Here is a 13,063-nt window from a genome sequence, read left to right as displayed (position 1 = left end):
CAAAGCCTCATAATGGGAGTGCAGTGAAAATACTGAAATTAAAATTCAAGGAAATAAAGAAAAATTTCTAAGATTTCAATGTTTTCTAAATTTTTCACCCAGACATTTAACAACTAGTTACCTCAAGTTCTCTGAGAACTTTATTTTTTGGAACATATGGCAGTTGCTCGTAGTTACAATTTTGTAAATAAGATAATAGCAGAAAAACACAAATGAAACCAAACAATCACAATGTCAGAAGTGAAAACTAGCAGAAGCTCTAGTTAGAAACGAAACACTTTAGTTGAACACCCTTTTCTTTGTAGATGAGAAAACTGTAACCAAAAGTGACAGGCAAGAAAGCCCATCCTAGAATCCAGGGTTCCCTATTCCCACTCTTGTGCTGGTCTTACACTGACTAAAGAGCCTGTTCTGTGACAGTCAGCGTCATGCTCACAACCAGAGGCAACAATAAGTTAGGAAATCCTGTGTTCTGGTATATATCCAGACAATGTAGTATCATTTACTGCTAAAAATGCAAAAGAGCTATCCAGTCATGAAAGGACATAGGCAAACGTTAAATATTAGAAGTGAAAGAAGCTAATCTGAAAAGCCTACATACTTTTATGATTTCAACTCTAGGACATTCTGAAAAAGGCAAAACTATAAAACACAATAGAAAGATCAGTGGTGGCCAGGTACAGGGGGTAGAGAGGGAGGGATGAGTAAACAGAGCATAGAGGATTTTTATGGCAGTGAAACTATTCTATATGATACTACAGTGGTAGACAGAAGTCATTATACATTTTTCAAAATGTATAATTTTGAATGGAGGATTTTACAGAATGGAGGATTTTAAAGCATTACTTCTTTGTCAACTCCGAAGTGGTCTTCATAGAACTCTCCCTTTTTGTAACTGCCCTCTAACTTGGTAGTCTCAATCACTAAGGTGGCAGGCAATCTCTTTATCTCTCAGAAAGGGCTCCAGTCTTTCCATCAATTAATTGCACTGGATACAGGATGATCCATCTTTCCAGACACTTCTGATATTACAGGATTTATTTTTACTTTCTGGTTATGGCTAAATAGAAAGCAACATTTCTACATCTATTTGCAAAATAAGAGAAACTTAACGGCGAAGGGCGTTCAAGTTTCATGATATTGTCTTATGTCAGGTAAGTGCTTTCCCTCCCTTGGTTGAGAAAATTCCTACTTGTGAGCTGGTCCAAACAGGGGGCAAGGTTAATTCCCCTTTTATCTTTTGCCTTAGTATTAACATACTACATAGCAAGCAGGACCTACTGCCCCCAAACAATTAACCCACTACTAAGAACCACATCATCATAAACCAGATGTCATCTACAGACTAGTTATATTTTGTAGTTGGTGGCATCTCTACCACTTATTTTCTCCAGCAAATCAAATTCCTGAAAATACAAAGCTTTAAAGTATGGCAAGAAAAAAGTTATTTATTTATTTATTTTTTAAAAAAAGATTTATTTATTTATTTATTTGACAGACAGAAATCACAAGTAGGCAGAGAGACAGAGAGAAAGGAGGAAGCAAGCTCCCCGCTGAGCAGAGAGACTGATGTGGGGCTTGATCCCAGGACCCTGGGATTATGACCTGAGCCGAAAGCAGAGGCTTTAACCCACTGAGCCACCCAGGAGCCCCAAGAAATTAGATTTTATTCCAATGTTCTTTCATCTTATGCACACAGTACCAACCCTCACATTTCACAAAGTCCACCATCTTAACAGGCCACTGATATGCCATAACACAATGATTTACAAGGTCATGCCATATTAACGACATGGTTTTAACTCTATTACCTCTGGAAGACAAAGTTTTTTAGGAATGTGGGTCTCAAGAAATCTATGACCTAAAACAGGCTGGGGCTTCTAGTCTGTAGTTTCTCAAGTCTTCGCCAAAGTTGACAGTGAACAATGTCAACTGAAATGACAGTTTAATAGGCTTCTGGTTTAGTTTACTCATTTGATGGTCCACCAATATTTAAGTATTGCTATATAATAAAGAATTTGTTTGGTCTTTGTTCCTGTTTCCTGAGAGGAAGCATCTAAAAGTCTGGCATTTCCAAGTGATGATGCCTTTTGTCATTCACGTTGTCCCCCTGTACCCTAATCATTATACCAATGAGGTGACTCATGGTGGGCTCCTAGATAATTATAAGAGGAGGGCTGGATATGCACCCTAACTGGACAAGACCCAACTGTGTGAGGACTGGGGCTTTGAGCCTGCGTTATCCTAACCTCCAGGGAAGGAAAGGGGGCTGGAGATTGAGTTCAATCACATGATCAACAATTCATTCAATCAATCATGCCTAAGTGATGAAACCTCAATAAAAAACGGGGCACCTGAAGCCCATGTGAACTCCCTGGCTGGTGGTACACACTGATGTCCTGGGAAGGTGACATGTCCTAATGACACAGAAGCTTCAGCTTTGTGACCCTCTTAGGCCTCGCCCTATGCATGTTTTCATTTGACTGGTTCTGATATGTAGCCCTTATGACAAAACTGCAATAGCAGTTTAGTACTTTCCCAAGTTCTGTGAATCCTTTTAGTAATTTACTGAATCTGAAAGGATAATGGAACCTCCCAATAGGTAGCCAGCAGGTCGGAACTGTAAGTGGCCTGTGGACTCCAGAGCTTGCAGCTGGTGTTTGACTGAGGGGCCCTCTGGGAAACTCTGCCCTTAACCCATGAAGTCTGCCCTAACCTGGGATAGTGAGCATCAGAATCACACTGTAAGCATCTACTCAGAATGTGCCAGGCCCCGAACCAGACACTTAGCTATACATAACAGACATGGTTCCTGTCAGCATGGCATTTACAACCAAGTACAAGAGAAATAAGTGAAGAAACACAGAATTACAAGTCAAATTGATGAGTATACTCTATTTAAGGAAACAGTATAACACATTCCAACAAAGGTTACCTGTGGGAAACCATTCAATGTCAACTAAATCTGACTACCTGAGTACTTGTTTGACAGGGACAAAGCAGCAATTTAAGACTCTTTGGATGACTGGGCTTTCACATCTTTGGAGGTGCAAAGATAGCTGAGGAACTGTCAAACTATACAGAATGAAGTAGTTTCCACAGTTTCCCTAATCTGAAAACAGATCAGAGCCGAAAGGGCAAGGGTACTATTATCTCCTAATCAAAAGCAGTACCAGCTTGGAGCAGTTATTTTTAATCCCCTCGGCCGAAGCCCATGCTAAGAAACATTTGGTGCCTTCAACCAGCAGCAATTTGGCACACCAAAACAGAATGCCAGATGCTCTTTTTTTGAGACAGAGAATTTCAAGCAGGCTCCACGCCCAGAATGGAGCCCAAAGTGGTGGCTCAATCTCATGACCTTGAGATCATGACCTGAGCTGAAATCAAAGAGTCGGACACTTAACCGACTGAACCACCCAGATGCCACAGAATGCCAGATGTTTTTAATCAGCTTTTGAATTCCAACCTCTCCAGACATAAGATTTAGAGTGCTAGTGGTACATCATAAAAAATCTGTTTTCCTGTTTGTAAATTTGCTGGTCTACTGAAATTAGCAAGCAGGGCAAGGTATAAAACTACCACATAATTAAGTGAAGGTCAAGGGTTTGGAAAAACATTACCATGCATGCTGTGCTCCAAATGTCAGCAGGGGTATTGTAGCCAGATCCTATCAGAACTTCCAAGGAGCGATACTGCCTTGTTTGAATATCTTCAGTGAAATGTTTGTGCTGAGTAAATGGAGAAGGACACAGTATTTTAAAATTCACTTATTCTAAAAAGTAACAAATCATAAAAAAATGGAGATTAAAATAAATCTCTTATTTTCCTCAAACCAGTCTTTTTTTTTTTTTTTAAAGATTTTATTTATTTATTTGACAGACAGATTACAAGTAGGCAAGAGAGGCAGGCAGGGAGAGAGAGGAGGAAGCAGGCTCTCCACAGAGCAGAGAGCCCGATGCGGGGCTCGATCCCAGGACCCTGGGATCATGACCCGAGCCGAAGGCAGAGGCTTTAACCCACTGAGCCACCCAGGCACCCCAAACCAGTCTTCATTTAGCTAGTTTACTAAAAGTATCATATTGACGCTATTAGCTCCAAACAGTACTTTGCTTTAATACACCATCTACTCCAAATTATTTTAACGAACATGTAAGTCTAACCATAAGATAGGTATACAGATTAGGGAATAACAATTGCTTTTTAAGAAATGGAAAACTATTACCCCAAGCAAAAATTAAGTTGGTCATTTGTCTATAGTAATAAGCGCTTCGACAAATAAATGCCACCAATTTAGATTCAATTCAAACTTTCCTTGTTATGTGCTCATTATGAGGAAATAAAAAATTAGGCTTCAAGTTTCAAGAATCTTGTAAGCACCATCTATAAAGAACTCTTGCTCCCATTCTCCTTCATCCCCAACACTCCTCTAAAAACTCAAACATGATTCTCGGGGAAAAAGAGATCATATGTTAAGTACCATGGGAATGCAATCAGCAGAACAATCAGAATCTCTTTAACACATAAATTGCATGGGAAGAAAAGGGGAAAACTATGGTAAAAGCAATTTAAGAGACATAGTATCCAATTTTGGATTCATAGATTTTATTTGGATCCTGTTTCAAACAACAAAAAAATTAAAAGAATGTTTATAAGGTACTGGCAAAACAGACTGAATACTTGATATTGGTGAATTGCCAACTTTGTAGGTGCAGCAACAGTGTCATGGTTGCCTGAAAGAGTCATCTTTTAGAAAGCCATATTTAGGAATGAAAATAAGATACCTGGGACATAATTCAAAATAATCTGGAGTGGGTGGCAGAGTGGGGGTATAGATGAAAACAGACTGGCAGTGAGTTGATAATTGCTGGGTGACACTAGTATCATGACACAGGGTTTCAGGGTTCTATTCTCTCTACTTTGGTGTAAGTTTGAAGTTGGCCATAATAAAAAACACTGCAGAAAAAAGCTTAGAATGAGTCATAGCCACAACACAAAATCCAGATAATATTAAAAAACATGTAACAAAAAAGTGTGGAAGATGACTCTTTAATCCTACTGGAATTCAAAAACAAGGAAGATCATTTGTTTTTTGATCCTATTTTTAAAGTTTTATTTATTTAAGTAATCTCTACACCCAATGTAGCTTGAACTCACGATCAAGAGTCACTATCTTCCTCCAGCTGAGCCAGCCAGGCACCCCAAGGAAGAACATTTGTGAAGAGGAGATATTAGGCAGAGAAAGCTTCAGGTAGGAAACTGGTATTGACCAGAGCTCCAAAGGGACAAAGACTGATCAGAAAGAGCGACTTTTGTACTCCTCTACCAGGAGGAGCACATCACCAGGAGAGGCACAGAAAGATACCTGCTAAAGCCACATACGGTTAATTGCTAGGACGGAGTTTGGATTTCATCTGGCATCACTTCATGTTAACACACAGAAAAGTGTGCTCCAGGGAGAACGACAAGATATCTGAGGATATCATTCCAGTCATTTGCTGGTTGGTGGCCAGTAATGAAAATCTGAGCACTGGTTGTGGAAAGAGCAGTGGGAAGAGTAAACCCAGGGATAGCCAAAGAAAGAACAAGCAGAATTTAAAAATTCAAAGGCTGTATGTAGGAGACAGTAGGAACTCAGTGGCAGAGGCCTAAAGGGTTAGCTGTCTGCTGACAAAAACAGAGACTGACAGACTTAGGGAAGTGGTTCTACAGGAGAACAATGGGCTCAGATATGGAGTCTGAAGTGGAAATGTACTGCTTGCAATTATACTGTAATTTATAAGACAGATACATATACACATATAGCCATTCAAGTGTACGAGTCATTAAAAATGCATTTCTCATATATATTTGGTCTTTATCCACTCTTCTTGGCTAAAACTCCCTAAACCCCTGGAATTTCTGGAACAATAAGAACAAAAGGGAGTATATTTATTATATGTCCTCAGTTCCTGAAAGCACTTTAGAGCTGTAAAAGTAAAATGGGTGTCTTATTATTTATAAGCCCCTTTCCACAACTGAGTTTATGTTAATGAGCTGACTTGGAAAGCACCTAAGGATGGGGGCTGGTTGCTAGAGGAACTAACCATGAACAGAGGGTGGGACCGAAAGTTCCAATCTCTGATTTCAGGGGAGGGAAGAGGGGCTGTAGACGGAATAATCACTAATGGCCAGTAAGTGAATCAACCATGCCTATGTAATGAAGCCTCCATAAAAATGCAAAAGGAGGGGTTTGGGAAGCATCCACAATGAGGAACCAGAATGCTGCCACATGCCACTGGGGCAGGTCCCAAGCTCTTTTGAGACCTCACCCTCTGTATCTCTTTTTCTGGCTATTGATTTGTATCCTTTAATATCCTTTGTAATAAATCGGCAATGTAGTGAGTAAATGGGTTTTTCTGAGCTTTGTTAGTCATTCTAGCAAATCAGCCAAACCCAAGGAAAGGGCTGTGGCAATCTCTGATTTACAGCCAGTTGGTCAGAAGTACAGGTAACAACCCGGACTCGTGACTGGCATCCTGAATTGGAGGGGGTTGTTGGAACCTCCAATTTATAGCCGATTGGTCAGAAGCAAAGGTAACTTGGGCTTGCAACTGGGATCTGAAGTGGAGGGAGGTCTTGTGGAACCGAGCCCTTTACCTGTGGAATCTCATTTTTCTCCAGGTAGATAATGTCAGAATTGAGCTGAATTCTCAGACTACTGTCCAAGAACTGCTTGGTGTGGGAAAACCTTCACACACACACGCTCTTTAGAATTGGGTTCAGGCATCCTTTTCAGTGATACATTTAGAAAAATGGACATGCTGTTCAAGGGAGTTGTCTTTACTACTTGTGCCTCACTATTGCTTTAGAAAGATGCTGTAAATGATAAATGAGGCCAAGAATCAGCGAAAGTAGAGAAGGTGGATCAGATACAAACACACACATCCTCCCACTCCTGAAACCCCACCTTTGTAAGAATTCAGTGTTAATTCTTTTTTTTTTTTTTTAAAGATTTTATTTATTTATTTGTCAGAGAGAGGGAGAGCGAGAGAGCGAGCACAGGCAAGCAGAGGCAGAGGGAGAAGCAGGCTCCCTGCCGAGCCAAGGAGCCCGATGCGGGACTCGATCCCAGGATGCTGGGATCATGACCTGAGCGGAAGGCAGCTGCTCAACCAACTGAGCCAGGCATCCCGAATTCAGTGTTAATTCTTAAAACACGAACTAACAAAGACAGAGAATGACAAAGAAGTTAGAGCAATAAAATTTACAGGTTGAAAAACAGATCACTGGTAAACATCTTAGTGGATCCAGGAAAACTGAATAAGCCACCGGTGCAAGTTGAGAAGCAATGGGATAAATACCAGAGTACTCCTTGCCTCAGGGCTCAGGGTTTGGCAGTATCACGTATCACTGCAAGTGAGGGTGGGATTTAACCCAGAAACACTGCCTTAAACATCTTTTAAAGATGACATGCCTGGCTGGCTCAGTTAAGCACCTGACTCTGTTTTGGCTCAGGTCACGGATCTCAGGGAGATGGAGCCCTAGGTCAGGCTCCATGTTGGGGGAGTCTGCTCCTCCCTCTCCCTCCACTTCTCTCCTTCCTCCACCTCATGGTCTCTAGCAGCATTCTCTGAAATAAATAAAATCTTAAAACAACAACCACTCTCTTAAAGAAACGGCTCCACCCCAAACCATAAGATACCTAGGAATAAACCTAACCAAAGAGGCAAAGAATCTATACTCAGAAAACTATAAAGTATTCATGAAAGAAATTGAGGAAGACACAAAGAAATGGAAAATGTTCCATGCACATGGACTGGAAGAACAGATATTGTGAAAATGTCTATGCTACCTAAAGCAATCTACACATTTAATGCAATCCCTATCAAAATACCATCCATTTTTTTCAAAGAAATGGAACAAATAATCCTAAAATTTATATGGGACCAGAAAAGACCTCGAATAGCCAGAGGAACGTTGAAAAAGAAAGCCAAAGTTGGTGGGATCACCATTCCAGACTTCAAGCTCTATTACAAAGCTGTCATCATCAAGACAGTATGGTACTGGCACAAAAGCAGACACATAGATCAATGGAACAGAATAGAGAGCCCAGAAATAGACCCTCAATTCTATGGTCAACAAATCTTCGACAAAGCAGGAAAGAATGTCCAATGGAAAGAAGACAGTCTCTTCAACAAATGGTGCTGGGAAAATTGGACAGCCAAATGCAGAAGAATGAAACTGGATTATTTCTTTACACCACACACAAAAATAGACTCAAAATGGATGAAAGACCTCAATGTTATAAAGGAATCCATCAAAATCCTTGAGGAGAACACAGGCAGCAACCTCTTTGACCTCAGCTGCTAACTTCTTTCTAGGAACATCGCCAAAGGCAAGGGCAAAAAGGAACTATTGGGACTTCATCACGATCAAAAGCTTTTGCATAGCAAAGGAAACGGTTAACAAAACCAAAAGACAACTGACAGAATGGGAGAAGGTATTTGCAAACGACATATCAGATAAAGGGCTAGTATCCAAAATCTATAAAGAGTTTAGCAAACTCAACACCCAGAGAACAAACAATCCAATCAAGAAATGGGCAGAAGACATGAACAGACATTTCTGCAAAGAAGACATCCAGATGGCCAACAGACACATGAGAAAGTGCTCCACATCACTCGGCATCAGGGAAATACAAATCAAAACCACAATGAGATACCACCTCACACTGGTCAGAATGGCTAAAATTAACCAGTCAGGAAATGACAGATGCTGGCAAGGATGCGGAGAAGGGGGAACCCTCCTACACTGTTGGTGGGAATGCAAGGTGGTGCAGCCACTGTGGAAAACAGCATGGAGGTTCCTCAAAAAGTTGAAAATAGAGCTACCTACGACCCGACAATTGTACTACTGGGTATTTACCCTAAAGATACAAATTTAGTGATCCGAAGGGGTACGTGCACCCAAATGTTTATAGCAGCAATGTCCACAATAGCCAAACTATGGAAAGAACCTAGATGTCCATCAACAGATGAATGGATAAAGAAGATGTGGTACACATATGCAGTGGAATACTATGCAGCCATCAAAAGAGATGAAATCTTGCCATTTGTGATGACGTGGATGGAACTAGAGGGTATTATGCTTAGCGAAATAATCGGAGAAAGACAACTATCATATGATCTCCCTGATACGAGGAAGTTGAGAGGCAACGTAGGAGTTTGGGGGGTTAGGAAAAGAATAAATGAAACAAGATGGGATCAAGAGGGAGACAAACCATAAGAGACTCTTAATCTCACAAAACAAAGTGAGGGTTGCCAGGGGGAAGGGGTTAGGGAGAGGGTGGTGGGGTCATGGACATTGGGGAAGGTATGTGCTATAAAGTGTGTAAACCTGGCGATTCACAGACCTGTAACCCTGGGGCCAGTAATACATTATATATATATATATATATATTTTTTTTTTTTTTAAAGATTTTATTTATTTATTGGACAGAGAGAGAGATCACAGGTAGGCAGAGAGGCAGGCGGGGGTGGGGGGAGCAGGCTCCCTGCTGAGCAGAGAGCCTGATGTGCATCTCGATCCCAGGACCCTGAGATTATGACCTGAGCCAGAGGCAGAAGCTTTAACCCACTGAGCCACCCAGGCGCCCCAATACATTATATGTTAATAAATAAATAATTTTTTAAAAATGTAAACAAAAAGAAAAAGAAAGATAAAGAAACAGGGCTCCGGAACACAGGGCATGATGCAATCTAACAGCGTCTTCCCTGACCAGACAGACCATTTAGAGGTTTTCTCTGGAGTGGGTAAAATAGGGTCTTTGAAGGATGCTCCACACAATTGAGGGGAGAGTACCATTTTAAAAAACAGGGAAATCAAGTGACTAGTAATGGCATGTTGAACCCCCTGTTTTCCTTCAGAAAGAAGGCAACTGACATCACATAGGAAGAAACAATGTGAAAAATGGGATAATAAATTATATCTTCTGAGAGATAATCAGAGAACCAAAGAACTCTTGAGAAGTAAAAATGTAATGAGAGAAATGAGAAAAAATAAGGCATATAATAACTAGTCAAGAAATCTCCCAGAAAATAAAGCAAAAAGAAAATGACAGAAAATAGGAGTGAAGTAAGATAATACCTGCACAGGAGGTCTAACATTTGAATAATGACATTTCAGAGCTAGAGAATAGAAACCAAGGAAATAAAAGAAAAGAAAACAAAAAACCAACCAACCTAACGACAAAGAAAGAGTGAAAACGAAAGAACTAGAGTTTCAAAATTAAAAGTGCACACCAGGGGTGCCTGGCTGGCTCAGGTGGAAGAGCATGTGGCTCTTGATCTCGGAGTTGTGAGCTCAAGCTCCACACTGGAAGTAGAGATTGTTTAAATAAACTTAATAAATGAATGAATGAATAAACAAACAAATCTTAAAAAAAAAAAAGTGCACACCAAGTCCTAAGTATAATGGATAGAAACAGACCCAAGTGAGGCACAGCATGGTGAAATAATGATCCTAGAGACTTTCACAGGGGAAAAGGTTTCATACAAGGGATCAAGAATCAGAATGGCCACGGTCTTTAGCAGCAACAAGTCAGGGGAACTAGAAGATAATAGAGCAATGACAAACATTCTGAAGGAAAATTGTTTTCAACCTAAAACTTTGCCTGCAGCCAACTGACTGTGAAAGTAGGACAGAGACATTAGCAAACATGCAAGGTGCCCCCTCCCAGTCTAACACACCCCTTCTTAGGAAGCTACTTCAAGTTGTATATACTCCAAAAACAAAACAAAACAAAAAAACCACAAACAGAAAACAAAAAAATAATAATTTTACAGTAAACCAAGAAAGATCAAAGAGACAGAAAGCAGGGGACATAAAGAGAGAGTAAACATAATCTCCAGGATGATGGTGAAAGGAAATCCGAATGGCAGTAATGCTGCAGGCCTACGGGCAATTCAACAGGTGAACACAGGTTAGGAGACTCCAGGTTCCAGACAGAGCTCTTCAGGAAGAAGTTGAAAGAATACTCAAGGTGTCTGCATGCATTAAAGTGTACATATTTATACCACTGGGTGAAAGTGTGGAATTGAATTAAGTAATAAATAGTATAAAGATGAGTAAGCAAATGAAATACAGTTTAGGCAGAAATGGAGAAAGAATCAGTACAATGTATCCTCAAGATAGCACTGGGTCCCAATAATGCAAACATAGAATGATTAACTAGCCCAAATCATCTTAAGTCGGGAACATGGGGGCTGGATGTAGTGATGGCACGCAAATCCTGTATAATGCCTCCCCCCAAAAAATTGGGAGCAGCATAGCCAAGTTATTTATCAGCGATATGAAGGTAAATACTGTTGTGTGGGGAATAAAAAACTCGCAAAGGGAGGGGACAGATTTTTAAATCAACTTAAACTACATACATGCATAACTGATAAGAATATTTTAAAAAAATCAAGCAATCTGAAAATCATACACAATTCCATCACTGAATGCCAGATGCTGCTGATGCTGCAGAGATCAGTAAGATGTGACGTCTGACTAGGATCCAGCAGGATAAGACACTGATGTCTTGTTCACACTGTGTCCTAGTACCAAGGTCAGAGCATGTGCCAGTATGTTTGCTGAAGGAGTGAATGAGTGAAAAGAAGGTAAAGTCATTTTAGCATAGGGACACATTTTTTAAAAAGAGGAGAGACATGCAGACAAAAAAAGAGTAATCGTGGTAGTAAAGGTGACATGACAACTTGTAGCAGAATAAAGAAAAGTATGCCAGCTGGGTAGACAGTAATGGAGAAAGGCATTCTAAACACAAAGGCCCAGAAGCCTGAAGCATCTGATGTTCGTACCACGTGACATGTGTGACAGGCCAAAGCACAACTCACAATTTGTTGACTTAAATATTTATTGAGCACCTCCCTAGGTTCTTTTCTAAGTACTGCAGATACAGAAGTGAACAGAAGAATCTGTTGTGATGGGGCATACATTTAGGAAAAGGGACAGTAAGCAAACAACTATATAGTATTAGACTGTGTGTAACAGGTGCTATGGAGAAAAAAAATTGAGGGGGGAGAGGAAGAGAGAGACAATACATGAATGAATATAATAAAGGTGTATGGGTTTGGAGAGTGGTGGTTTGCTTATTACATTAGGTGTTCAGGGAAAGATCTTCCCGATGACAGCTGAATAGGAACTTGAAGAAAATGAGTTGTACATTGTCTTAGGAAGAGAATTCCAGGCAGAAGGAAGACATCATTTGCTTGGTGGTAAGTGGGACATGGTAAAGACTTTGGCATTCATTTTGAGGGAAGTCATTCTGATAGATGTGCTGACAACAGTCTTATGGGGACACGGGCAACCTAAGGGAGAGTGAATGGGCTACTGCAGTCATCCTGCAGTTAGTCAGGTGAAGACTGGCTGGCCTAGATCAGACCGTGGTATGGTGGAGTAGTTCTAATTACCTGAATGCCATATGGAATAGAAAAATCTGAAGTATAAAAATAAATGTAAAACATATTATTATGGATTTTTAATAATGCAGTTTTTCCTTCGGCAATCTTCAACATTCCTGTTTACAAGGTATATGACTCCGAGTAGTGTCATCTATGTGCAAATCAATCCTAGATTTTTGAGGTATCCATTAAAAATAATGCCCTCCCCCAATTTCTTAACTAGGTAAACAATATTATTAAAGGACAGTATACATCAAAAATTCATTTTTAAAAAAAGCACTATGGGGGCGCCTGGGTTGCTCAGTGGGTTAAAGCCTCTGCCTTTGGCTCAGGTCATGATCTCAGGGTCCTGGGATCGAGTCCCGCATCGGGCTCTCTGCTCAGCGGGGAGCCCGCTTCCCCCTCTCTCCCTCTGCCTCTCTGCCTACTTGTGATCTCTGTCTGTCAAATAAATAAATAAAATGTTTAAAAAAAAAAAAGCACTATGTTTAGGTTCTGTTCTAAGGACAACCATATAAAGATTTGTGAGTAAAGATGCTCACTGCAGGGCGCCTGGGTGGCTCAGTGGGTTAAGCCTCTGCCTTCGGCTCGGGTCATGATCTCAAGGTCCTGGGACCGAGTCT

General features: G+C 40.5%; 1 protein-coding gene across 1 annotated transcript in view; it reads right to left on the bottom strand.

The window, feature by feature from the left end:
* Nucleotides 1–13,063, bottom strand: part of SRPK1 (SRSF protein kinase 1) — a 79,806-nt gene that overhangs the window by 9,096 nt on the left and 57,647 nt on the right. The window contains exon 13 of the mRNA XM_080805798.1: nt 3,621–3,728. Coding sequence (XP_080661924.1) covers nt 3,621–3,728 — 108 coding nt within the window. The remainder of the gene's footprint in view (nt 1–3,620; nt 3,729–13,063) is intronic.

Source organism: Martes martes (genome assembly GCF_963455335.1).
Source record: "Martes martes genome assembly, chromosome: 6".
Lineage (NCBI taxonomy): Eukaryota > Metazoa > Chordata > Mammalia > Carnivora > Mustelidae > Martes > Martes martes.
Note: the sequence above shows the minus strand (reverse complement) of the source record. Positions and strands in the feature narration are given on the sequence as shown.